We start from the raw sequence: 27,234 nt of genomic DNA, 5'->3' as shown, positions 1-27,234 counted from the left end.
AGTGACTGCACTATACAAAATAAATTGCAATTTACTGATCTAAATGCGCGTAATTTGGAAGCTCATAAATTATTAAATGATATGTAGTCGCCAAATAATTAATTTAATGCATTTTAAGTACAACTCTCTCTTAAGCCGGAAAGATGGGGTAGTTTTCTTGCGAAGGGGTTGTAGCTCAATAATCGAAATGCACGTGATTTAATAGTTTATTCTTAGAATATATAAGCTATAGGAATTATATCCGCAATACGATATATTTTAAGTTTTCTCAGCATTTTTCTCAGTTAAATCAAATAAAGGGTTGTTTGGGGGTGAAGGGATGAGCTCAAAAATCGAAACTATATCATTTCAAGAGCTCATAAATAGCTCGTAATTCTGCCGCAAAAATCGATTCAATATTCCTATTTTTAAGTAGTGGGGGGCTGACTCAGCCCCCCCCCCTAAAATATTAAATTCCTGCTCAGTGGAACGAGCTCAAAATTTTTAATTTGCGGAATATGAGAGCTCATAAATCATTGCTATTTGTTTTTTAATTTTTGCAAGTAAGGGGGGGCAGCTCAACACGGGTTTTATTTACCATTTTTGATCAAATTTGTTATACAAACAATGACACTGGCATTACAAAAATTCGCCAAAATTGTCATATTTCGTCGGTACGGACGCTGGCATAGTTTCGTGTGTCCCCACCATGGTCACGCACGTAGCGAATATAAGATTTAATATGTTTAATAATTATTGCTGGGCTGACTAACATTTTTACTTAATTTTCTCAATAACATTAAATATCTCTAACCAAATTTTACAATGACGATATCAAACCATAAATGACTCGTCATTGAACATGGTGACTATGCTACTAAACGAGACTTAGAAATCAGTGAAAAATTAAAATTTTTTCCATGGCTTCATACGTGTTCTTATGTTCCTATAAGTTCGCACGGAGAGGGGTGGGGGCAAATTTAATATTTTAAATACGAATCCCGTGATATTTCGCGAAATGAACATCAGATCGAAAAACTAAAAAATACACTTATTCAATATTTTTGAAAAATCTATCGAATGGTACCAAATACGACCCCTCACGGAAGTGGGGTGGGAGCTCACTTTAAAATCTTAAATGGGAGCCTCCATTTTTTATTGCAGATTTGGATTCCTTTCGTAAAAATGAGTAACTTTTATTTGCAACATTTTTTCGAATTATGGATAGATGGCGTTATAATCTAAAAAACTATTGTTGGAAATGGAAAATTAAATTAAAAATGGAAAGTTCCCACTAAAATGGAAAACTTAACTTAACTTTTTTTGGTTTTAGGACCTAACAATCACAACCCAATAAGTCCCCATAACGCTCGAGTGACTGCACATTTAGCATACTTTGCTCCCCTACCAATAATTAGGTAGAGAATTTAGCAGTGCCATTTGATAGTTTGTTGACAATCTGTAGTTAAGGTTGATCTGAACCCCCCCAAAAAAAAATTTGAAGTTCAAAAATTTTGAAAAAATTTGAGAAGGTGTATGTGATTACTAGAAGTATTTTGACAAATTTTGAGCGAACTTCATGTTTTCGTTTTCGAAAAAACTCAAAAATACTCTTTTTTTCCAAGTATAAAGCGGGAAAACCAAACATACAATTTTGTTAATTTTCTTACAGCATAAAGATATAATCCTAAGAAATACTTATGAATTTTTTGAAAATTTTTGATCTTACAGTTTTGCCATAATAGGAAAAAATAATATGTTTTGGCTTATAATAAAGCTACCGGCAAGAAATCGGACAAAATTTTAATAACAACATATATAAAACTGTAAGAGTGGAAAATATTTGCAATAAAATGTTGAATATTTTTTTCTAAACATATGAAAAATCTCGTTAAACAAGAATTATATCTTGAATTGCCGCTGTGAATTTGTGCCGCCATGAAGTGACTCCATCTACAACATCGGTAATATTTATGTTCGATAGATAGCAGTACCTTCTGCTAGAATCGCGTCAAACAGAACTTTATCCTAGCAGCGTTGCCATATCAATTACTTTGTACAACAAAACGTGTTATTGTATTATAGTTAGTAGGTAATATAATACAGATATATATACTACTATAACGTCTATTTATAACGCATCAACGTGACCTTCTGAAATTAATTTAACTACTTTTCTTGAAATATTGTCAGTCCCCTTGGCCGTATTAGATTTTGATATATTTAGGGCCGGTACTTTTTGTCTCGATTAAACCCGAGTTGGCTTTTTAATGTTTTTAAGTAACATAAAGTTGTCTTTTTTATTTGTATTTTTTCATGTATCTCTGAAGCTTTGTATTTGACTATATTTTGAATTGGAGCATAAATAGTCTACTTTTGTCAAATAGTTTTTCTAATAACTACCATCCATGGTGTTTCTCTTTTGTCGCACTTATGTTTATTAAAGATTTTAATTGAAATCATTATTTTATCTTTAAAATTTTCATTGTTCATTACTTTTTGCATTTGTGGTGAGCTAAATTTAAAGGAAACCAATTGGACGATATTTAAATAGATATGGAGTAAGAGTACCTAAATAAATAACCACTTTTGAAATTAATTCAGGATAGGTTAAAAAATATTTTCACCTTCATATTAAAAATAAAAAAAGGATCAATACAAAAGAAATAATAACAATCAATTTTAAAAATCTTACATCTATATTGATTTCTTCTATGTACAAAAACAACAGAAATAAATAAATATTAGCGAAGACAAAAGAAAAAATGTGTTGACACTTAATAATATGTTAAATAAACGTATTGATTAGTCTGATGCAAGTAGAACTAGAACTGTTATATGGAGCTAATCTGGATCGGTATAAATTAGATGAGAAAGAAAAAAATCTAATAAACAGTTTCTTTGAGAGCAGAAAGAGAAAGAGTATAGAATATTAGAAAATGAAAACGGCGCGGCAGAATAATCATCGATAAAGAAGTAAAAAAGGAAACGCGATAACGATATCTGGAACAATTGTTTTATCTGATAAGACACGAAGAAAAGCCAGAAATTGCTATCAAAACTGTTTCTTTTAGCTGTAACCTTTCTGATGTTTTTGTGTCCAGCATGCCTACTACGATACGGTCTCGGATCAATTCCTCCTTCAGTTGCCCATAATTACAATGTTCTGCTAAGGTATGTAGGCTAGTAATAAATAAGTCAATGGTTTCACCTGGTTTTTGTACTGTAGAATTGAATTTGAAACGTTCATATATAATATTACGTCTAGGGATAAAATATTTGTCAAAAACATTTAGAACTTCCTCGTAAGTATCTGGAATTTTTTGAAATTGTATCAAAATATCTTCGGATTCTTCTCCCATAAGGTACACTAGGATATCTATTTTTTGTTTTTCTGTCTTTTGGAGCTGCCCTGATACCGACATGTAGCGTTCCAGCCTCTTCCTCCATGCAGGCCAAATTGCTGGGGCCAAAAAATTGAATTTATCCGGAGGGTTAACATTCAATGGTGCTGGACTTACTATACCTTGAGTATTTGCATCAGGAGTAGTATTAGTAGACATTTTCAGTGTTACTTTATGTCGGGTATGATTTCAACCACAATTGACCACAATGCAGAATATTTTCTTGCCCCTTAACCTTGCTTTGCTACTCTTGGCATGTGCTAGTGGTTAATGGGTAATATAGTTTTATACTTAAAATATACGTGCTGCACTCAACACCGCTGCCACCATGTTTAGTTGGGTTCTTTAATAATGACTATTAAGTACTCTTGATTAAGATATCTTTATTTAGTTTGATCATCTTACATCGCTTGTCCCGGTACCGGTTCCCCGGATCAGACCTAACCTAACTTAATCCTAATCCTTGTTCACCTATATGACATCTATATAGGCAACCAAAGATACACTAACAGAACAAAAACAAAAAATATAGTAAAGCAATGTGGATTGTTTGTGTGCTTGGAAAAAGGTTATCGGTATTCAGCCCGAGAATATACACCTCTAGAGACAGCCAAATCCATAAAAACATGTAGCTTGTTAAGTGAATGTCCCTAAAGAAAACAATAACTTCTTCTTTAGCCTGTTTGCATCCACTCCTGGACAAAGGCCTCCCATGAGTTTTCCACTCTTCTCTGTTTTGTGCTCTTTGGTACCAGTTTCTCCCCACTTTTGCTTTGAAGTCATCTAACCATCGTTTTTGTGGTCTTCCTCTGCTACTACTATGCTCGCGTGGTCTCCAATGTACAATGTTCTCGTCCACCTTTCGTTGTTTTGCCGTGCCACGTGTCCTATCCAGTTCCATTTCATTTGCGCAATTCTTCCAGTTACATATTCCACCTTCGTCCTGTTTCGTACGTCCCATTTCAAATATGTTCTCTCAGAGATACTCCTAACATAGCTCGTTCGATGGCCCTCTGTGTTCTTAATCTATTGGCTGATAACCCTGTAAGTGTCACGGTATCCACTCCATCAGTCATAACTGGTAGAATACAACTGTTGAATACCCTTTTTTCTAGGTTTATTGGTATCTTTTTGTTTTTCAACACATCACTGAGTCTTGCAACTGCTGCCCAAGTAATTCGGATTCTTCTAGTTATCTCTGCCGTTTGATTCTGTTTGCCTAGCTTGATCGTGTGACTCTTCGACACTTTCGATCTGACTTCCATCTAAGTCGATTCTGATATTTTGATTTGTCATCACTTTTGTTTTATTTAAATTTATTTTTAAACCGCTTTTCTTCTCAGATTCCTGTTTAAGCATCTTTAGTATGTAGATTAGTTCTTCTGTATTGTTGCTTATGAGCACTATGTCATCGGCAAATCTTAGATGACTTAAAAATTTAAGTGACAATTTAACTTTTTCTTCTAAGACATAAGGCATCTTCTAATTCAATAGTAAATAATTCTATATTCTATATCTGGAATCAATCCTTACGTTATTCATTCCGTCTAATACGGCCCAGAGTTCTATGGAATCGAATGCCCTATTGTAATCAACAAATGCTGAATGAAGAGGGTTATTGTATTCGTTACACTTTTCGAGAAATGTCCTTATTGTCTGTAGGAGTAGGTGTTCTACGGTACTATAACCTTTGCGATATCCCGCTTGTTCAACAGGCTGGTAACTATCGAATTTATCTGATAGTCTGTTGGTCATTATTGTGGTAAGCAGTTTGTACGGATGTGGTAACAGACTTATTGGTCTGTAATTTTCGAGTTTGTGTTTGCCTCCTTTATTTTGTAGTAGAAGTAGCTGCGCATTTTGCCAAGTGGTTGGAATAGCAATATCAAAGAGGCACTTCTTCATTAGGATTTTAACTGCTTCCAAGGTAGTTTGACCTCCATCTCTAATCATCTCTTTTGTTATTCCGTCGTCTCTATATTTTCCATTTTTCATTTGATTTAAGGCATTTATAACTTCCTCGTTAGTAATAAACCATACCATAATAATAACTTTAGTAATAAACTATACCATTTATACTACAGCCAACGATCAAATGTGTAATTTGGAGAAGTGTCAGAACAAATGGAGATAAGGAGAGGGGCCAGGCAAGGTTACATACTGTCGCCGTTATTGTTTAGTTCTTATTCTGAAGAAATCACACAAGAAGCTTTGGTAAACGAGACAGTCGGCATAAAAGTGAATGGAAATTTAATTAATAACATTAGGTATACCGACGATACAGTCATAATATCAGACAACTTGGAAGACTTAGAAAGAATAATGAACAAAATATTAAGATATATGTAATGGAGAATACGGACTCTCCCTTAACCTCAAAAAACCAAAATTTATGAAAAATAGCAAGAACAACAATATAAATGAAATATTAACGGTAGGCGGCCAGCAGTCTGAGAGAGTAAAAAAATATACTTACTTGGGAACGATAATCACAGAAAATAACGATTAGACTGCAGAAATAAGAGAGAGAATTGAAAAAGCACGTGCCAACTTCGTGAAAATGAAAAAGATTTTATGCAGCAAAGATCTGATATTGGCCCTCAAAATAAGGCTAATTAAATGTTATGTACACAGTGTGCTTTACTATGGAACTGAATCATGGACATTAAATCGAAATGCAATAAATCGACGGTTCTCTTAGCAAGACAGAGACGAACTAGTTTTGGTGTTAGTGAAATAGTTTTCAGTATCTTTTCTGTTAAGTCATTTTTAATATCTTTATTATAACCTTTTTTGTCTTATTCTGAGGTATCTCATGAAACTGCTTACGCAAAAAGATCTCATGGGAATATTTTTCCCAAGAAACGCGAGGTTTTCGCCTTGCTTAAACATATTTTGCGGAATTTAAAATCAAAATCCTGTTATTACATCTACAGATGCATATAAAATATGATACATCCATGGCCGTCGTCCACATGTTTACAAAAAACATATTGTTTCCATAATCTATAAGCGCTAAAACAAATTTAGCAATTTCCCTATTCTACTTTGCAAAATTCATATAGTATCACAACACTTGATTATACATTTGAGGCATTCGCACTGTCCGTCAACGTGTTAAAAGGTTTATGTGTATAAACAAAATTTGTGCAATGTAATACACTTTTAGATGATTTGTCGACAGTGAATGGAAGAGGTCGTAAAATTTTATTACCATCTTTCAGTGTCAGTGTGAGATAAGATGAATTCCTTACTAACTGGAATATTTAGTTACGGAGAAACATAATATGTAATTAGTCTATGTTGTGAGGCCGCTCCCGTCTAAAAAAATTCTGATTTGGTTTCTTTGCGGATTCCTATTCAAAAATGTCCCCTTTAAATAAATCAGAAGAGTGCCAGCGAAATTTTTGGGCAAAAATTGTTAAAAAAAATGTTTCTAAACAAATTCACGGGAGCGGTCTCACAACATGGACTAAATGTTTCTTGCTATTAACATTGTTATTAGGCGTTGATAAAATTACTGTTTAAACAATTTGGCATCATAGCCAATTGAGCCAATGGGTGTAACGATAAAAAAGTGTTCAGGTTTCTACATATTACTGAGTCATCATGTAGAAATCTACAATTAACTTGAAAATGTTACCACAATGGCATGCTACAGTAGAGCCATCTCTAGGCTCAGAAACAAATTAATTGAGGGTTCATATCAACCTTAATATTTTTTGTGACACACTTTTGAAACATTTTACATGTTATATACTATATACCTTTTATACATATCTAGTAAAAAGCTCACCTCCTAATGCTGGGGCACTTCGGTCATTTGTAACTGTCTTTTTCAATTTTGCTCCCTTCTGGATAGACTTTAACAAAGCACCTCGATCTACAGAACTACTACTTTTACTATTTTTTGAAGAATTGAACATCGGGGGAGGCGGCGCGGCCGGAGCCAGCGTTGGAGGTGGGGGTGGAGCAGGCATTGTTCTTATAACCCTAAAACAGAAAAAAATGTCATTTAAAAGGGAAATTCTCTGTATACGCCAGTCAATGAGAGCAAGAACATGATATTACCTCCGAATTCTATCCTACTGCATGGATTTTAATGAAATTTTGGAAATAACCTCTACTTATCTCCTAATTCAAACTCTACCCTATACACTATGGCGCTTTTATCTTTGGGGGCGATTCCCACTCCTTCTCGGGGAAGGAAAATTTTTTGTTAAATAACTACGAAAGTCGCTGGAGAACCTAATTTTAAGCAAAAATTGTTCTATATATATATTTTTTTTTAAACTCAATCCATTTTGAGTTATTCATGGTTGAAAATTGGCCATTTTCATCAAAACGTACCTCCTTTTCGGACGGTTTTTGCCAATACCTTAAAAACTATCCAGCTAACTAAAAAAAACTATAGATGTATAAAACATTTTTGTAGCTACAAGACCAAAGAGATTCGTTCCTTCATAAATCTTCTAGTTATAATACAAAATGAGATATGGTAGATGAAAAGAGTTTGTTTTTTTGGTGCATGCTCAAATCGGTGTATTCAACTTAAAATACCAGAAAAACGGTCTATTTTAGGTGTATAATGCTATCTACCAATACTTTTGTAGTGCTTGAAAAAACCTTTAAAATGAGCAGTATTAAATGTCGATTACATTAAAACTAGATATATTGCAAAAAAAAATTAATGACTAATGTATCTTAAGAAAAAAGTATATTTTAACCCCTCATCCATCAGAATTTAAATGCATCGTTTTCCTTCTACAATACCTTTTATTATAGTGTTATTTCTATGCTCAAAAAGTTGGACGGGTTTAAAATTAATGGTTTTTGAAAAAAATAAGAGCAAATTATAGAGCGCATAAATTTTCTTAAAATTCTTCTTTTTCTCCATGTAACTTGAAAATGGTAAAAGATATCTACAGTAATGAAAAATAAAAACAAAATTTTTATTTAAAAAACCCTACATTTTTGTACGGTATCTTTATTTCGTATCTCTTATCATTTTCGAATTACGTGGAGAGACAAGAAGATTTTTAAGAAAATTTAAAAATGCGCTCTATAATTTGATCTTATTTTTTTCAAAAATCATTCATTTTAACCCGTCCAACTTTTTGAACATAGAAATAACACTATTGTGTAATTGATCCTGCGGATATTGACTAGAAATGTAATAAAATGAATTGAAAAATGCAGGGTGTAACAAAATACAAAATCATAAATTAAATCACATATTCTGGGACCAAAAATAGTTCTAAATATGCTCACAAAAAAAGTTACAGCCCTTTGAAGTTACAAAATGAAAATCGATTTTTTTCGATATACATATCGAAAACTATTCGATATTTTTTAATGAAAATGGACATGTGGCATTCTTATGGCAGGAACATCCTAAAAAGAAATTATAGTGAAATTTGTGCAACCCATAACAATTTTATGGGGGTTTTGTTCTCTTAAACTCCCCCCCCCCCCCAACTTTTATGTACGTTTCAATTAAATGATTATTGTGGTACCATTAGTTAAACACAATGTTTTTAAAACTTTTTTGCCTCTCAGTATTTTTTGGATAAACCAGTTTTAATCGAAATGCGGCTTCTTTTTTAATATGTTTACATAAAAATTTTATGGGGGTTTGTGCCTTTAAACCCCCCAAATGTTTGTGCACGTTCCAATTAAACTATTATTGCTGTACCATTAGTTAAACACAGTGTTTTTAAAACTTGTTTGCCTCTTAGTATTTTTCAGATAAGGCACCTTTTATCGAGATGTGGCTTATTTTTGAAGTTATACTTCTTTAGGCGCGATTGAGAGTAAAATTTCATAATACTGCACGCATGCGCACACAGACAGTATGCCGTTTAGTTGCTGAATCTTTCAAGTTATGTATAAATATATCAGTGCAAGAAAAGGTGTCAAAAGAATATATTAGTGTTTTTAGTAAATGTATTATTTATTATAATTTTTGTGTCTTTAAATTTGTCTTCCTCGAGAATAAGATATTTTATAATAATAGTAAGTATATTTAAAGTATTTTTGTATTAAATTTGTCAGTATGTATGAGAAATCTTGTAAGCTTTCAAAGCAAAAGGGATATAGCTCAGTGGTAGAGCGTGTGACCGGAGATCAAGTGGTCCCGGGTTCAAATCCCGGACGATTCATACTTTTTCTTTAATTTTTGGTATCGTTTTAATAAAATTTTTTTAAAAGTGGTAGGTAAAGAAAGTTAGTTTAATATTTAAATAAAATACAAATAACCTGTTAAGTATATTAATTTCGTTGAAATCATAATAATAGAAGTATAACTTCTTACGTGCGTACAAAGTACACACACATTCTTTTTTTAATATGGTTCAAAATATACCTCAAACTGTGATTTATAAATAAATTTTCATATTATTACCAGGTCTCTATAATCGTACTTAACAGTACACAAATATGTGGTGGATTTGACACAATATTCAAAATATCTCAAAAAAAAACTAACTTTTCGAAAAAGTACTAAGAGGCAAAAAAGTTTTAAAAACATTGTGTTTAACTAATTGTGCCACAATGATAATTTAATTGGAACGTACACAAAAGTTTGGGGGGAATAATGGAACAAAACCCCCATAAAATTTTTATGGGGTGCACAAATTTCACTATAATTTTTTTTAAGATGTTCCTATCATAAGAAAGTCACATGTCCGTTTTCAATAAGAAACCTCAAACAATTTTCGATATATTGGAAAAAATCGATAATTTTTTTAGGTGCACATTTTTACTAAGGTAAGTTAGGTTCAATCGAACTATTTTTGGTCTCAGAATACGTGATTTAATTTATGACTTGTATTTTTGTTACACCCTGTGCCCTGTATATAACCAGAAGAAGGTTATATACAGGTTATATACTTTAAGAAGAATCTAGAATTAAAGGTTAATTATATAAATTAGAGCTCGATAAAATTAGAATGTGCTACTATAGTATGCGGTCTACCGTCGCGTTTAAAAACGCATAAATAAGAATTATTATTTTAATTTTACAAATAATTCTTTGTTATATTTACTATTTTAGTTGGGAATATTTACAAAGTGAAGAAAACGTATAGATCAGAAGAATTATTATTTTATTTTTACAAATTAATACTTTGTCATATCAATTTACTATTTTAGTTATGAATAGCCACAAAATTGGCTTTGCACACTATAATAGATAGAGACAGGTAGACCGCATACTATGGTACCACCAATTGGAATACATTCGAAGGGAGTTCTAAATTCAAAATTTAGAAAATAGGTATGTATTGTAATAAATTATGTCTACCAAATGTTGAACTCGTAACTAACCAATCAATAAAATTAACTATATTTAAAAATTATATTAATAAATTGCCTTACTTGAAAAAGTAATTTTCAATTTTAAAGAACTTAAAACTCACGAATAACACCGATTCAAACGAGTTTGAATCAAACTATGAACTTGACAATGATATTTCTATCCTAATCGAAATAAACTCTCTATGGGGTACATCTCACCTCCTCCTTACCTGATTTAAATTTGGGTACCCCATAGGGAAGCATTGATTCTATTTTAATCAATTCCCAATGCACCTTTTTAAGTTTATATTTACAGAAATATCTTAAAATATAATTTGATTGAAATAATACCAGCAAAACAAAAAAAAAACTATAAAAATTGAATTATGATTATACCATATCTATTTTTGGTGTAAATATTTTCGAAGTTTCAATAAGAATAAAAGTTGAATCAAAATTAAGAATATTACAGATGGATTCCAATTAAAATTGAACAGTGTGTAAGAAAAATAACTCGTTAGTAACATATAGATGATCTAACAATAAATCACTGAAAACTTTTGTTTTCAATACTTCGACAAAATGTATTATGGCAGAGCAGGGGCGGATCCAGGGAGGGGGCCATGGGGGTCATGGCCCCCTCCGAGAATTTAAGAAAATATAAATTTAAATATTTGTATTTAAATTTTTTTCAGTTTCAATCGCATTTATAATACAGGGTGTTTGGTAAAGAATGTGCCATAGCTTAACCTTATATTCCTGAGCTTAAAATAGGTCGATTTAAGCTAACTTACCTAAGTACGAAAGTTGATAATAACTGAAAACTTTTATTTTATTTTTATTTAAACAGGCTTCGTATAATAACACGAAATTAGTAAGCTGGGGGTTTTTGGGACGAGAAATCTAAATTCGCCACCAAAAATGATTACCCAGAGGGCGCCAGATATGCCTTTCAGCGCTAATTTAATAGGTTTATTTTTTTTTTATTATCCACTTAGTCCTGTCGCCAGGGGGGTACAACGGCCTCCTTTATTCAGATGGACTTACCCAAGTTTTTTTCATGTATTTTGACCCGTAGAATACGAATTTTTTGGGTAACAGTTGATCCGGATGTCGATAAGATTGTTATTGACCAAGAACTTGAGGAATTACATAACCGCGATCTCTCGCAAAACAAAACATTTTTTCGTATTTTTTGGATCATTCTAAGCAAAACATGTTTCTACAATTTTTTTCGTAGGATGTCTAGTTTTCGAGATAACCGCGGTTGAACTTTCAAAAAATCGAAAAATTGCAATTTTTGAACCCGAATAACTTTTGATTAAAAAGTAAAATGGCAAGTCTGCTTACCGCATTTGAAAGTTTAAGTCAAATTATATCGGTTTTGATTATTTGCATTGCTAAAAATTTGTTTTTTTATTGTTTAACAAAGCTATAAACACATAGTGTTTCCCGTGCCTTTACATGCGTTTTAACGCATGCTACGTAGAAATAGCCTCGATTGCACTAGTACCTATTCTACCTACTCCTTCGATTTTAAATGAGAAATCATTGAAAACATCACTCACGCACTAGCTGTTTGTAGCTTTATTTAACAATAACAAAATAAATTTTTAGCAATGCAAATAATCAAAACAGATATAATTTGACTTGAACTTTCAAAGGCGGTAAGCAGAATTGCTATTTTATTTTTTATTCAAAAGTTATTCGGGTTTAAAAATTGCAGTTTTTCGATTTTTTGAAAGTTCAACCTCGTTTATCTCGAAAACTGTGCATCCTACGGGAAAACTTGTTAGAACATTTTTTGCTTAGAATGACCCAAAAAATACAAAAAAATGTTTTGTTTTTCGAGAAATCTCTGTTATGTAATTCCTCAAGTTCTTGGTCAATAACAATCTTATCGACATCCGGAACAACTGTTACCCAAAAAATTCGTATTCTACGGGTCAAAATACATGAAAAAAACTTGGGTAAGTCCATCTGAATAAAGGAGGCCGTTGTACCCCCCTGGCGAAAGGACTAACTCTACATACTTTTTGAAACAAAACTTTTATTCTGTTAATATTTTTACGTAAAAAAGGTATACTACATTCGTCTTGCTAAACTCACCGTTTTCGAGATAAACGCATTTTAAATCTGCGAGGCAACAAAATTTTTTGCATAATGTCATTGTAGTTACACCCGAAAAATAACTTAAAACCATAAAAATTTATAAAAATGTATCGCAAATTTCTTTAAATGGAATTTGCGATGCAATGACATAAATATGAGAACTGGCACAATTATTATGGTTTCAAGTTTATTTTTCGGGTCTAACTACAATGATATTATGCAAAAAATTATGTTGTATCGTAGATTTAAAATGAGTTTATTTCGAAAACAGTTGAATTTAGCGAGATGAGTGGAGTATACCCTTTTTAAGTAAAAAAAGAGAATACATTTGAGATACATCCATAATCACAACATTCGTGAAGACTTTGCCACGTTCATTGACGCTTGGATCCGAAAAAATGTGTATTAATCGGTACTGACTTTAATAATACTTTAATAACGATACGTTTTGAATGTCACTGTAACACTAGTTTTTAAGAATTACCCCCAAACCCCCCGGTACCCCTACTCAAAAAAAGTTAATGGCCCCTCCCGAAAATCGGTCCTGGATCCGCCCTTGTGACAGGGGAGCCCAAACGGGGATTTTTGCAGCTACTCGAGCGCGTCAGATTATCATATTGGGAGAAACCTTGTACCCTGTAAATGTACCTCTACCATATATTGGCTCTTAATACAGGGGAGTTCGTTAAGGGGGTCCGAAAACAAAAATCTATCCTTAGAAAAACTCGAAATCGTCAGATTAAAGCTCGAATCATATTATCATGCCCGGCACGTACCGTTTCGTCTCCGAAAAATATTGATTTTAATGGTTTTAAATATGAACAATTCATACTGTACGGAGCGTATCGTATCATACACTTCTTTGTTAAATCAGGTTTTTCGGAGACTACGCTACGTGTCGGAACAGTGCGGGCATGATAATATGATTCTTGCTTAAGATAATGTAAGTTAAGTACATGCAAAACAGTGTATACCTATTTCAAAAATCTGACGATTTGAGCGGGGCGTTAAGGAAATGGGTGAGTCACAAAGTTTCACAAGAAAAAAGCAAATATTTCGCGAAATGAACGACAGATCGAAAAACTAAAAAATACGTGCTCCATATTTTTCAAACATCTGTCGAATGATATCACGACCCCCCACGGAGAGGGGTTGGAGGTAAATTTAAAATTTTAAATACGAACCCTGCGATATTTCGCGAAATGAACATCAGATCGAAAAACTGAAAAATACACGTAAGTATTTAATATTTTTGAAAAACCTATCGACTGACACCAAACACGACCCCACACGGAGGTGGGGTGGGGGATTACTTTAAAAGCTAAATAGGAGCCCCCATTATTATTGCAGATATGGATTCCTAGCGTAAAAATAAGTAACTTTTATTCGAGACATTTTTTCGAATTATGGATAGATCGGAAAAAACGATTGTTTAAAATGGAAAATTAAGTTAAAAAATGGAAAGTCCCCACTAAAATGGAAAACTTAGATCGGAAAAAACGATTGTTTAAAATGGAAAATTAAGTTAAAAAATGGAAAGTCCCCACTAAAATGGAAAACTTACCTTAACTTTTTTTGTTTTTAGGACCTAATGGACCTAAGAGGTAAAATGAGGAAGTTAGGATTAATGTGAGATTGCAAATAAGGGGTTTAATTTGTAATTGAACATCGCATCGGTGGTATTAAAGATTATATTATTTCGCCAGTAAAATGAGCACGTCAAATATACAATACCTAAAAATCAAATTATTAAAAATGATTATTATAAGACTAACTACTAGGAAAAAATATTATCTTAATTCTAAGTTTACTTTCTCGATGAAAATTCCCTAAAATTGTACATTATTTTTTTCAAGTGATTGTGAAAATATCCGGTTCATCTTAACCGAATGATTTGGTTTCTGGGATGGAATCTCCTACGATTATCTCGTTTATGATTCAGAGATAATTTATTTACGTTGAATTTTAAATTTCTGTTTTTCTCGTAATAAAGTCTTTCACTGAAATGAATCATTCTTGGGTGGCTAACTTGAACTTTTATAAAATGTCAAGGTAACAACAGAATTAACGATTGAATCGCTATGATTTCTGAATAGGAGGTTACTGTCCTTTGATCATTTATAACCCAGTAAATCAACGGGAAATACGGCGATACCGTGTAATTTTCAGGGGCAACTCCGAATTGCATGAAAATTTGGATTTAGGTTCTACTTACCCTCCACTTCAAAGTTGAAATTGTGCCGTTGGTTGCTTTTACTTGGGGGGTGACAGTCACCCCTTCTCGTGGGTGAAAAAACATACGTTCAATGTAAGATCGGAAATGGATAAATTGACTGATTTTAAGCAACTTTTGTTCTATAGAGTTTTTACATAAGCAATACTTTTCGAGTTATTTGCGATTGAAAATGTTTAATTTTTCGACAAAAAAACTACGTTTTCAGACGGTTTTTCGCAAATAACTCAAAAAGTAATTATTTGATCGAAAAAATATTCTTAGCAAAAGTGTAGCTTATAAAAAACGAAAAAAATGGTGTGTCAGTAAAGTCTATCAATCGAGTAAAAACAAAGTTGTAGCTCATGAAAAATACGTTCTTATTCGTCTAATTACAAATCGCATATTTCAAGGTAAAATCACCGAAAAATTAAGCACTTCCGGGAAAAACCCATTCAAACTTTTTTTAAAGTGTTTCAATTTAAAAATCTTTTAGTAATATTTTTAATATTTTCAATATTAATAATTTACTATTAGGATTGAAAACGACTTCGTCTTTCAATGCCAGATGGCGCTAGCCACCTACTATCATCACTTCGGTTGCAATGGGTGGGAAAATCTCTCGATGCGAATCAGTTAAAATATGGAGAACAGTGCCTACGTTCTTTCCGATGAGGCTCCAATAAGAGCCGAAAATCGCGATTCAAGGGACTGGACTGCACTCCGTATTCTAATTGAAAAGTAAGATTGTTTTGCCTTCGCATTGCAACTGAATAAAAATGGTATACATTTTTATTTTTTATTTTATTTTTTTAAAGTGTTTATAAAAAGCTTTATTTTAATTGTTTAAAAAAGTTTCTAGCATTAAAAATAAGCGAGTTACTCTCAAAATAAAGTTGGCCCTCTTTTTTTTGGTAAAAAAATCATGAAAATATCCCCGTGTTTAGCTCCCCAAATAAAATTAATCGCTACCGCTTTACAAACAATTCACTTACTTATCTTTTTTTTATATGCTCGGTCAGTCTCACCGATCTAAAGTGCTTATTTTTGAAAGGGTTATAGTTGAAAAATCTTGAACGGGTCACTAATCACGAGTGTATGCAAATTTTGAGCAGGCATATCTTAACCAATTTTTGTCTTACGAAAAAACAAAATGAAACTAGCATATTTATAATAGCAAAACATACATTTTTTTACTCTTTAAGATTTTTCTTATCACTTATACTTTTGCAGTTATTTTGAAAAAAGGAAAATTTTCAAAAATTTTTACATTACAATTTTAAAAAAATTTTTTTACTATAAAACCAATTTTTTTCAAAAACAAGCACTTCAAACCAATCAAGCCTACATATCGTATAAACAATACATATACAGTTAAAATAAAAATGGTAAAGCGGTAACGATTAATTTTATTTAAGGTGCTAAATAGAGGGAGGTTTTCACGATTTTTTTTTTAACCAAAAAAAGGGGCCAACTTTTTTTTCAGTGTAACTCGTTTATTTTTGGTGCTAGAAACTTTTGTATAAAACAAGAATTTTTTTAGATACTTAAAAAATGTTAATAAGCTTTTCCCGAAAAGTGCTTAATTTTTTGGTGATTTCGCGTTGAATTATTTGATTTGGAATTAGACGAATAAGAACGTATTTTTCATGAGCTACACCTTTGCTTTTACTCAATTTATAGACTTTACTGATAAACCATTCTTTTCCTTTTTTTATAAGCTACACTTTTGCTAAGAATATTTTTTTCGATAAAATACTTACTTTTTGAGTTATTTGCGAAAAACGGTCTTAAAACGTAGTTTTTTTTTGTCGAAAAGTATCGACTCGAGAAAAGTATTGACTTAAGTAAAAAACTTTATTGAACGAGAGTTGCTTATAATCTATAAATTTATCCATTTCCAGGCTTATTTTAAACACGCGTTTTTCACCCCTCGAGAAGGGGTAACTTTCACCCTCCAAGTAAAAGCAACCAACGGCACAAATTCAACTTTGAAGTGGAGGGTACGTCGAACCTAAATCCAAATTTTCATGCAATTCGGAGTTGCCCCTGAAATTTACACTCCAAAACGGTCATTTATTGGGCTATTATCATTTAAGTAAATTAAGTATAACAAATTTATTCTTTATGAAATGGATAATAGCCTTAATTAAAAATTGTAATATTTCAATCTTAGAAAAGAAAGTAAAGAATGGTCTAATTATTATTTTAATTATATCACCATTTCTATAAAAATATTCTTCACGCACATCTGTAGTAATTTTTTATGATAGTCTGGTTAAGACTATCGTCGACTGATATTGTAGTAAACTATAGTTCTTCCACTCTAACTTTTCCCATGCTCCATGCATGAAATTATTCACGAATTACTTTTTATAGGTACGGTACTAGGTCTCTTTTTTACTCACTGAGACTAGTATCGCAAAAATAAACCGCTTGTCCATAGAAACCACAATAAGTTAAACAAGGATAAACAATATGGCATGTCGTTGATAGCATGTTTACTATGAATTTTGACGTTTATGCTTTTAAGTGCCAGTGACATTAGCGCATTTGTTGGTTATTATTTGAATTTACTGTTTATTTGGTTTTTCAAATTATTTAACTTTTAGTCTTTTATATCTTATTGTAATTTTTATTTTCAAACATATTAATGTTAGAACGACTAACTACTGTCCTCTCTTAGTTTGATTACTTCCAGTAAGTACCTATTTCTTTTCGGTTGAAGTTGAAATGGAAACTTATTTGTCTTAATTGATGGATTCGACCGTTACTTGATGGAAGTTCATTTTATCTAACAATAAACACTGAAAACGTTTGTTTTCTATACTTCCACAAAATTTATTATAACTAAGTGACTACAGCTGTTTCGGCGGAGTGCCTTTCTCAAGTGATACAGTTTACAATGTGTTTGCCTTTTTAAGTCTTCAACTGAAGAGGTTGAGGAGTGGGGAGCTGTTTGTCTCGAGTTGGTCATTCAGAATTATATCTGTATTTTTCAGTTTATTAATTTCCATAGATTCTAAAAAAGATAGCTTAAGGCCTTTATTTTGAATATGTAGAATTTGAAACTCTTCATTGAAAGAATGATTATGATCTAGAAGGTGAAGTGCGTATGTAGAAGTGTCTGTTTTTCTATTGTTGAATGCCCTTTTGTGTTCTGCTATCCGTTTGTCAAAAGTTCTGCCAGTTTGACCGATGTACGTTTTCGGACAGTCACCACAAGTTAGTTTGTACACACCACTCTGTAGTTGCTTTCTCTTACGGCTTTTATTGTTCTTAATATATTTGCTTAAGTTGTTGTTAGTTCTGAAAGCTGGTGTTATTCCTTTCTTTTTTATGTATCTGGCTATCTTTGTTGTTATCTTGCCAGTATATGTGAGAGAGCAGAAGGTACTGGGTTCTTTCTGTGGTGGTGGATACACTAATTTCAGGGCTTTCTTATGGAGTTTTTGGTTTAGAAACAGCTGTAGTCACTTAGTTATAATAAATTTTGTGGAAGTATAGAAAACAAACGTTTTCAGTGTTTATTGTTAGATTATTTGTCTTATTTTAGAGATTACTCTTTAAACTTTTTGTTTTTTTTTTAATTTATGTATTAAGGATTTTTCCTTAACGTCGCCAGCTTGCAAAATTACGAATTTATTGCTTTCATTTGCACCATACTGTATGTGTGAAATTAATTTTTTTTATGTAGATACCATGTATTTTTATTCACCATCCCATGATAAAATTTTTATATGTTATTAACAACAATTAAGAATGGAAATTGAAGGAACACAAATTGAACAAGTGAAAACTTTCTCTTATCTAGGTGTAATAATTGACCAGGCAGGCACTCAAGATGCTGAAGTAAACAATAGAATAGACAAAACAATAAAGCTGTACCATGCAATGAATAAAAAAATTATCAATAGAAAAGAAATTTCAAGAGAAACAAAAATAAAACTTCATCTTTTTTAAAAATAAAAGTGTTCAAATAAATTTATAGACCAGTAAATACTAACCTTCGGCAGCGAATCTTGGATCTTAACAAACCGTCAAAAAAGCAAGATCCAAGTCATGGAAATGAATGAGAAGAGTAAAAGGCGTCACTAAATTAGACCAACTGCGGAATGTAGACATAAGTAGCGAGTTAAAAATACCATCCACATTGGAGTATATAGATCAAAGACAATTATGTTGGTGGGGACATCTACAACGAATTAAAGAAACTAGACCAGTTAGAAGAGTATGGAAAGCAAAAATATCAAAAAATAGGAAGAGAGGAAGACCCAGACAAACATGGGATAAAGCAATAGGAGCCATTCTGCAAAAGAAAAGATCAAACTGGATAGATGCCAAAGCGATAGCAAAAGACAGAAAAGAGTGGAAAAAATGTGTATATAGATAACTGATACTTTTATAGAATTAATGAAATTAATTTTAGAAATGTAGAATTAGATGTAAAGTTGTAATTTGTATATTTGTAAAACTAGATATATTAATTTGATAGATTAATGTTGCAACCCTACACCATTGTATGGTAGAAGGGATATGATTATATATAACAACAGTAGGTACTATATGTATTTGTAGGAATATTATGAAAATTTTAAATTATGTACTTTTTGGAAAAAAACTTAATCAAAATATATTTTTTTTGTTTGAGAAAAACTTGTTTATCGTAACATCATGTTGTATATATCACTGTAAACAGCTTTAAAAATGCTGCAAAATGACACCTCTCCCAGCATTCTAGCTCAATTAGGACAGCTTCTACAACCATTCCAAAAAAGTATGGTCGCGATGTTTTTAGTCCAGGAACCGAAGCTTTTCATTTCGCAATTTTTACAGAATGTATCGATTTACTTGAAAATTTGAGAGTAAGTAGTGGATAGTCCAAGGATCAAAATCTATATGATGCCGAAAGGCGCTTTTACCATGGGAGTGGTTGTCACCCTATCTCGGGGGTGTAAATTTTTTACTATATTTTGACCGCAAAAGTTGATAAAAACATTCATTCTAAGCCAAAAATGTTGTATACATTTTTTTGATAAAATTAATAGTTTTCGATTTATTCGCAATCGAAAGTGTTAGTTTTATATCGAAAAAATAAATGTTTTTCGATATATACTCATTTACGATTAACTCAATTTTCGCCGTAGAAAAAATTTTTTCAAACCAATTTCTTGGGAATTAAATAACCTACAATTTCATATTTAAACATTTTTTCGTATCTCTGATGCTAATCTTTCTATTCTGAAGAAAATGGCATTTTTACCAAACTACAAAAATTCGTTATTAGCTTTTAACTCCAGTTTTTTAAAAACCAATCATTCTAAGCCAGTCAAACTTCTAGAATCTATTAATAATACATAAATAATTATTATATATGCTTCCAATTGGATTTCTCTTTTTTTTTCAAAAAAATATATTGATTTTTTAACCGTAACTTTTCATTTTTTATCTTAGAAAGTTTGGTAAAAAAGAGTTTTGTAGGTTTTTACAAGATATATAAGGCTATTGATATTCAACCCTTTTAAAATCCTCAGTCGCAAAAAGAGGTGACTCTGAGAGGGTTGGTAAAGGTGGTTATTGCATGTTATTACAAGTTTTAATTGTCAATAGCTCACTCAATTTTTGCCGTAGAAAAAAATTTTTGCAAACTAATTTCATGGGAATTAAATAAGCTACAATTTCATATTGAAATATTTTTTCGTATCTCTGATGCTAATCTTTCTATTCTGAAGAAAAGAGCATTGTTTACCAAACTACAAAAATTCGTTATTCGCTTTCAACTCCATTTTTTTTAAAACTGATAATTCCGGTCAAACTTCTAGAACCTATTAAAAATACATATCTAAAGAAGACCAAATAAAGTCAATGACTAATTTTAATTAGGGTGGTGATTAGGGAGTGGTTTCCGATCACTTTTTCGCTGAAAAAATAGTAACTGACATTCTTTTTATTATAAGTCACTTAATTTTTGAGCTAGAAACTTTTTTTCATTTCTGGAGATAGATATTTTTAAATACTTTAAATTAGTTTGAAGAAGTTATCTTCGAAAAATGCACAGTTTCCCGTCTTTTGACTTTGAAACTACAATATTTTGCATTTGGCGAAGAAGAGCTAACATATAATAAAGTATAGCTCGATTACTGTTTGTCTTAAAGAAAATTAGAAAAAAAGCGTTTTTCAAAAAAGTACATTTTTGTTAAACAAAGTTGTTTTGATAGAACGAAAACTTTTTGAGTTATTAGCAGAAAACTGGTTAAAAACATCATTAATTTTTTTTTTCGATATAAAACTAATATATTCGATAGCGAATAAATCGAAAACTATTAATTTTATCAAAATAATGTATAGAACGTTTTTTACTTAGAATGAATTCTTTCAGCAACTCTTGTGGTCAAAATATAATAAAAATTTCCACCCCCGAGATGGGGTGGCAACCACCCCCCATGGTAAAAGCGCCTTTCCGCCTCATAGAGATTTTGATCCTTGGACTATCCAGTACTTATTCTCAAATTTTCAAGCAAATCGATCCATTCTGTAAAAATTGCGAGGTTTTGTCCTATTTTAAGCTTCATTACTTGGACTATTTGGATTTTTTTGGAAAACTTTACACGACCATATTTCGGAAAAGGCTTGAGATAAAAATTTAAAATTTTTTATTTTTCTCCAGCTAATCATCCACTATGAGTAGTCTAAATTTTAACAAAATCTAAACAGGTCAGGAAAATAATTAATTTAAAGTGTGTTGATTTAACTTAGAATAGCTCTAAGGTGAATGAACCATGGTACAGAAAGTGCGAAATAGAAGAAGAAACTGCCATACACATACTATGCCATTGCAATGTGCTACGTGATGTAAGGCAGGAATTCACTGGTCACTGAGGTTTGAACTAGAAGAAATCCTGAACTATTACCAATAAGAAAACTGTTGGCCTTCATTGAGGCCACAGAACTTGTTGGAGTTTAAGGAAAAAACAAGGTATGGTACAAAGGCTTTACGACCAAGTGCCAGAGACTAACGAGTCTCGCCTGATCTAAGAAGAAGAAGAAGAAGAAGAAGAAGAGGTGGGAGAAAGAAAGGCTGCAATTAATTACTTTTTCGATAAAAAACCCCAAGGAAAGTGAGCATGGAAAGTCCCAACGAAAAACGGCATAGATTTCATTTTTTCGGATTTTAATCTTCATTTCCTTTCGGTATTAGAAAAAAAACTCAAAAATTCTGAGACGCAAAACAATTATTTCAGTTTGATAATTTTTAATGTTGAAAGACGTATTATATCACATTAATTGCTGTTTATAACCAAAAAATAGCAAATACATGTAATAATTGTTTTATTAGTACTTCTAATTTAAGAAGCTAGTAAAAAGACGCAAACCAACAAAACCCAATTATGAAAACACAATTAAAAAAAAATATTACAGAACATTTACTAACCTTGATATATATTTCTGTGTTTACCTAAACAACAATTTATAACTGTTCAAAAGTAATTAAAAACATTTAAAATACTACTTTACTGTAAAAAATAATATACTACTTGTGTGCTAACCACTTACGTGAACTCTTAATAGTTACTAATTCAATGACCACAGATACAGAAAGGAAACAACTGCTGATATCGTTCAACATAATATAAAAACATTAATTGAAATATCACATTTGAAAGATGACAAACATACCATGTGTACAAACTAATTATACAACTCCACTCCTATTAATGTAATATTTTGTATAGTAAAAATTACGTGGTACATCATAAAACAAACTTCCTAAAATTATCAAATAAAGATTAAATAATTCCAGTTTCGCACGTATTTTTAAAATCCGTAAATAAAGTTATGTGTAGATAAAGTTATGTATGTGTACATACATATTTTAGTTGTAGTGCATAGTTTACAAGAACCTATTAATCAGAGGATAAGTTTAGCAGATAAACAACAGGGTTTTCGTACTGGAAGATTGTGTACAGATGCAATATTCGTCATAAAGCAAATTACTGAGAAATCACTAAAGTATAATAGAACAACATTTCTATTTCTTTGTCTGATTGACTTGAAGAAAGCATTTGACAGAATAAGACTCAAAGATGTAATTTATCTTCTGTATATTAGAGAAATCCAACTAAATATAAAAAAAAGAATGTGTGTGTACTTTGTACGCACGTAAGAAGTTATAGTTCTATTATATGATTTCTTAAAAATAAATATACTTTAAACAGTTTGTTTTAATTTTTTTTAAACACCAAACTAATTTTGTGGTTACCGCTTTCAAAAAAATAAAAAAAAAGTATAGGATTGCACTGGATTCGAACTCAAGACCTCTCGATCTATGGCCGAATGCTATACCAAATACGCTACGAAGACATTGTCTGTATCGGTTCGGACGTACCTAATGACAATTCACGGTAACAAACAGACAAGGTAAAGAATAATAAATATACAATAAAATGTTTTAATAATACTCATCTTACTCCTGAGGAAGACAAATCCAAAGACACAAAAATTATAATAAATATATTTACTAAAAACACTAATATATTCTTTTCGCACCTTTTCTTGCACTGATATATTTATACATAACTAGAAAGATTTTGCAACTAAACGCCATACTGTTTGTGTGCGCATGCGCGCAGTATTATGAAATTTTACTCTCAATCGCACCTAAAGAAGTATAACTTCAAAAAATATTGAAAACATCTACCAAAACAACACAGTGGAAGTCAGAATAGATGGACAACTTAGAGAACCTTTAGACATAGGCAGCGGAATAAGACTCATTGCAATGTATAATAATAATGAATGATATTATCAAAAGTGTTAACAAAGGAAGAGGATACAGAAAGGAAACAACTGCTGATATCGTTCAAACATATAAAAATATTAATCGAAATATCACCACATTTTGAAAGATGACAAACATACCATGTGTACAAAATAATTATATAACTCCACTCCTATTGATGTACTAATATTTGTATAGTTAAGTTAACATTCAATAGGTACATCATAGTGCAGCCGATATGTGAAACAAATGTGCATTTAATGATAGAAGTATATAATTTGGACCACATATACTGCACATATAAAGGTTCAAATTTAGATATGAGTACGGTAACCATATGTACTTATTTAAGTAGGACAGTACTTATTTTTAAATATTGTCCTAATGTACTTTAAAACCTTTCTAAGGACACGCGAATGTACTTATTTTTTCTAAAAAATGAATATTTTTATCTTTTACTGCTTTTAAACAAATTTTTTTGTATACTGTTCCAGGTATTGCAGCTTTTGTGTCTTGATGGTTTCCAATATTTCCATTCTTTTGTTGACTCTTCTCATGACTTCGTTGTTTGTTACAGGCTCGGTCCATGCTATCTTCAGGTACTTTCACCCACAGTTCAAATGCTTCCAACTTTTTAGTAGTCGACGCGTTAATTGACCATGCTTCTATCCCGTAAAGTAGAGTCGAGAAAATATAACACCTTGCCAGCCTAACTCTAAAGACTTAATTATTTCAGTTCTCTTGCACAAACTACCTTTCTCATTTTGTTGAAGTTGGTTCTTGCCTTCTCTATTCGAACTTTGATTTCTTTGGAGTAATCGTTTGTGTGATTAATTATTGTGACAAGATAGTTGTAGTTTTCAACTTGTTCTAAAGTTTTACCTTTAATTGTCAGGCTTTTATCATTATTTTGGGTTTTTGATATCCTCATAAATTTAGTTTTCTTGATGTTTACTGATAATCCATATCCATACTCAACTATCTTGTTCATTAGCTTTTGGAGATCTTCAAGGTTGTCCGCTATTATGATAGTGTCGTCCGCATATCTAATGTTGTTAATTGGCGTTCCATTTAGGTACCTTTATTCCTGCTGTTTCTCCCTCAAGAACTTTTTTCATAATTTCTTCAGAGTATGCATTTAATAGTAGTAGTGACAATACACACCCCTGTCGCACTCCTCTTTTAATTTCGAACTCTTCTGATGTGTTTTCGTTAATGCGTATGTGTGCCTGCTGTTTATAATGTTGATTTGTTATAATTCAAAGGTCATTGTATTGTAATTGTTTTGCTTTGAGGACGTCCATTAGCTCTTTGTGGCGGACTTTATCGAAAGCCGTATTGTAATCTATGAAACATACGTATGCACATATCCTGGTTCACATCCAAGCATATCTGGATTAGTAGTGTAAATCCAAAGTGGGTTTCTTCAATATCCATATCAAGTGTTTGGTAAATGCGTTTATGAATGATCTTTAAAAACATTTTAAGTGCGTGAGACATCAGGCTTATGGTGCGGTGGTCGTACACAAAACTTCAAAGTGAAACATTTTTACACAAAATGTGTAACCTACCTAGAAAACTGGAGTACAAATTTTCATGAATTTAAACTATTCAAAAGCATAGATCTAAAGCGGGCTCCACACTCTCGGCGAAGTTACTTCGCCAAAGTTGACCGAAGTCCGAAGTACCCTCTCTACACACTCGTTCTACTTCGCGAGGAAGTGCGATACCGACAAAGAGCGGTGCGGTACCGGCAAAGATCCCTTTGACCAGACCGACAGAGAGTGGAAGTAGAACGAAGTGAGGCAAAGTTACACAAGGTGGTCGTCTACACTCTCGTACTTGTTGAACCTCGGTCGACTTCGGCGAGAGTATGGAGCTCGCATAAGAAGTGAAATAACATGGAACGATGTTTGTTATTCTCTCGAAGCTTTTAAATTGTATATCAAGGCAATCATGTTAAACGGGCACCACACTCTCGGCGAAGTTACTTCGCCAAAGTTGACCGAAGTCCGAAGTGCTACTCTACACACTCGTTCTACTTCGCGAGGAACACATTCAAGCGGTGCGATACCGACAAAGATCCCTTTGACTCGGACGCGCTGGACCGACAGATTTCGGAAGTAGAACGAAGTTAGACAAAGTTACACAAAGTGGCCGTCTACACTCTCGTACTTGTTAAACCTCGATCGACTTCGGCGAGAGTGTGGACGGCGTATTAAACGAAGATCAACTCTTTGACGAACTGGGAATTTTGAAAGACGTGGCTACAAGTGAAAAAATTGCTGAGTGGAACAGAGAAGAAAAAAATAGTCAGGATCGATGGCTTAAAGTTTTTAAGTGTGTAGATCAATTCAAACTGAAAAACTTACAGATATTATGCGAATTTATTTTTTGTCTTCCGGGTACTGTTGCGGCTATCGAGCATTTATTTTCTGTAATAAATAATTATTATTTGACGTCGGAAAAGTCACAAATGTCCATATCCACTCTCAAGGCAGCGATGCTGGTGTACGCAAATTTTGATGAGACTTGTATGAAATGTTTCATTTACTTCAGTCGAAGCAGGACCTTCTTAAATTAATTTTAAGTTCAGAAAAATATGAATAATGCAAAAAACCGGAAGATGAGGCTATTCCAGGTCCCTCATCTAAAAACTCTTAATTACAGGCTTGTAACTTTTTCAAAGTTAATGTAATGTGTTATGTTTTTAATACATTTTTGTTTTTTGTACTTTTTTTTCTTTAAAAAGATATGGTCACCGTAGATATGAGGCCATCTCAGATTTTGACTTTTACAAAAATGGCGAGGATTCAAAATGGCGGGGATTCAAAATGGCGACTATATATTGTGACTAATAGCACGATAACTTTTGAACGAGACTTCAGATTTTAACCAAATTTGGTATATAGGTTCTTTTTTTATGTATAAGATCGAGGTCTTGACCCGGAAGAATCGGTTTATCAGAAGTTGTGTTTTTCCTGGTTTTTATGTAAAAATATGCTGTTTTCTTTCAATTCTTTCACCCTGTATGGATTAATTTTTCAAAAAGTTAATACCACCATTGAAAAGAGCGTAAAAATATTTTTTAGGAAATATTTTTAACTTTTTAGTTATTTTAATTACCATTTAATAAATGCAAAACGTATCTTCACATGTACCTATATGCGGCAGATTCGTGCAAATATTGTAAGAATTATTGTGCATTTAATGGTAGAAGCATATAATTTGGACCACATATACTACACATATAAAGGTTCAAATTTGGATACGACGCCATCTCAGTTTTTGTTCCTTTTACAAAAATGGCGGGCATTCAAAATGGAGACTATACATATGTGACTAATAGCACGATAACTTTTGAACGAAACGTCAGATTTCAACCAAATTTAGTATATAGGTTCTTTTTTTGATGAATAATATCGAGGTCTTGAACCGGAAGAATCAGTTTA

The 27,234-nt window shown here is 32.1% G+C and overlaps 1 protein-coding gene across 3 annotated transcripts in view; it reads right to left on the bottom strand.

Moving 5' to 3' along the window:
- The window catches only part of LOC114337099 (WAS/WASL-interacting protein family member 2), a 78,957-nt gene that overhangs the window by 27,813 nt on the left and 23,910 nt on the right, over positions 1–27,234 (bottom strand). The window contains exons 1-2 of one of the 3 annotated variants that reach the window (XM_050645208.1): positions 22,558–22,576; positions 7,180–7,376 (exon numbers count right to left, since the gene is read on the bottom strand). In XM_050645208.1, coding sequence (XP_050501165.1) covers positions 7,180–7,363 — 184 coding nt within the window. In that variant the 5' untranslated portion in view covers positions 7,364–7,376; positions 22,558–22,576. Of the gene's footprint in view, positions 1–7,179; positions 7,377–22,435; positions 22,577–27,234 lie in introns of those variants that run through there. The other 2 variants (XM_050645207.1, XM_050645206.1) reach the window with 2 other exon arrangements.

Source organism: Diabrotica virgifera, chromosome 3, assembly GCF_917563875.1.
Source record: "Diabrotica virgifera virgifera chromosome 3, PGI_DIABVI_V3a".
Lineage (NCBI taxonomy): Eukaryota > Metazoa > Arthropoda > Insecta > Coleoptera > Chrysomelidae > Diabrotica > Diabrotica virgifera.
Note: the sequence above shows the minus strand (reverse complement) of the source record. Positions and strands in the feature narration are given on the sequence as shown.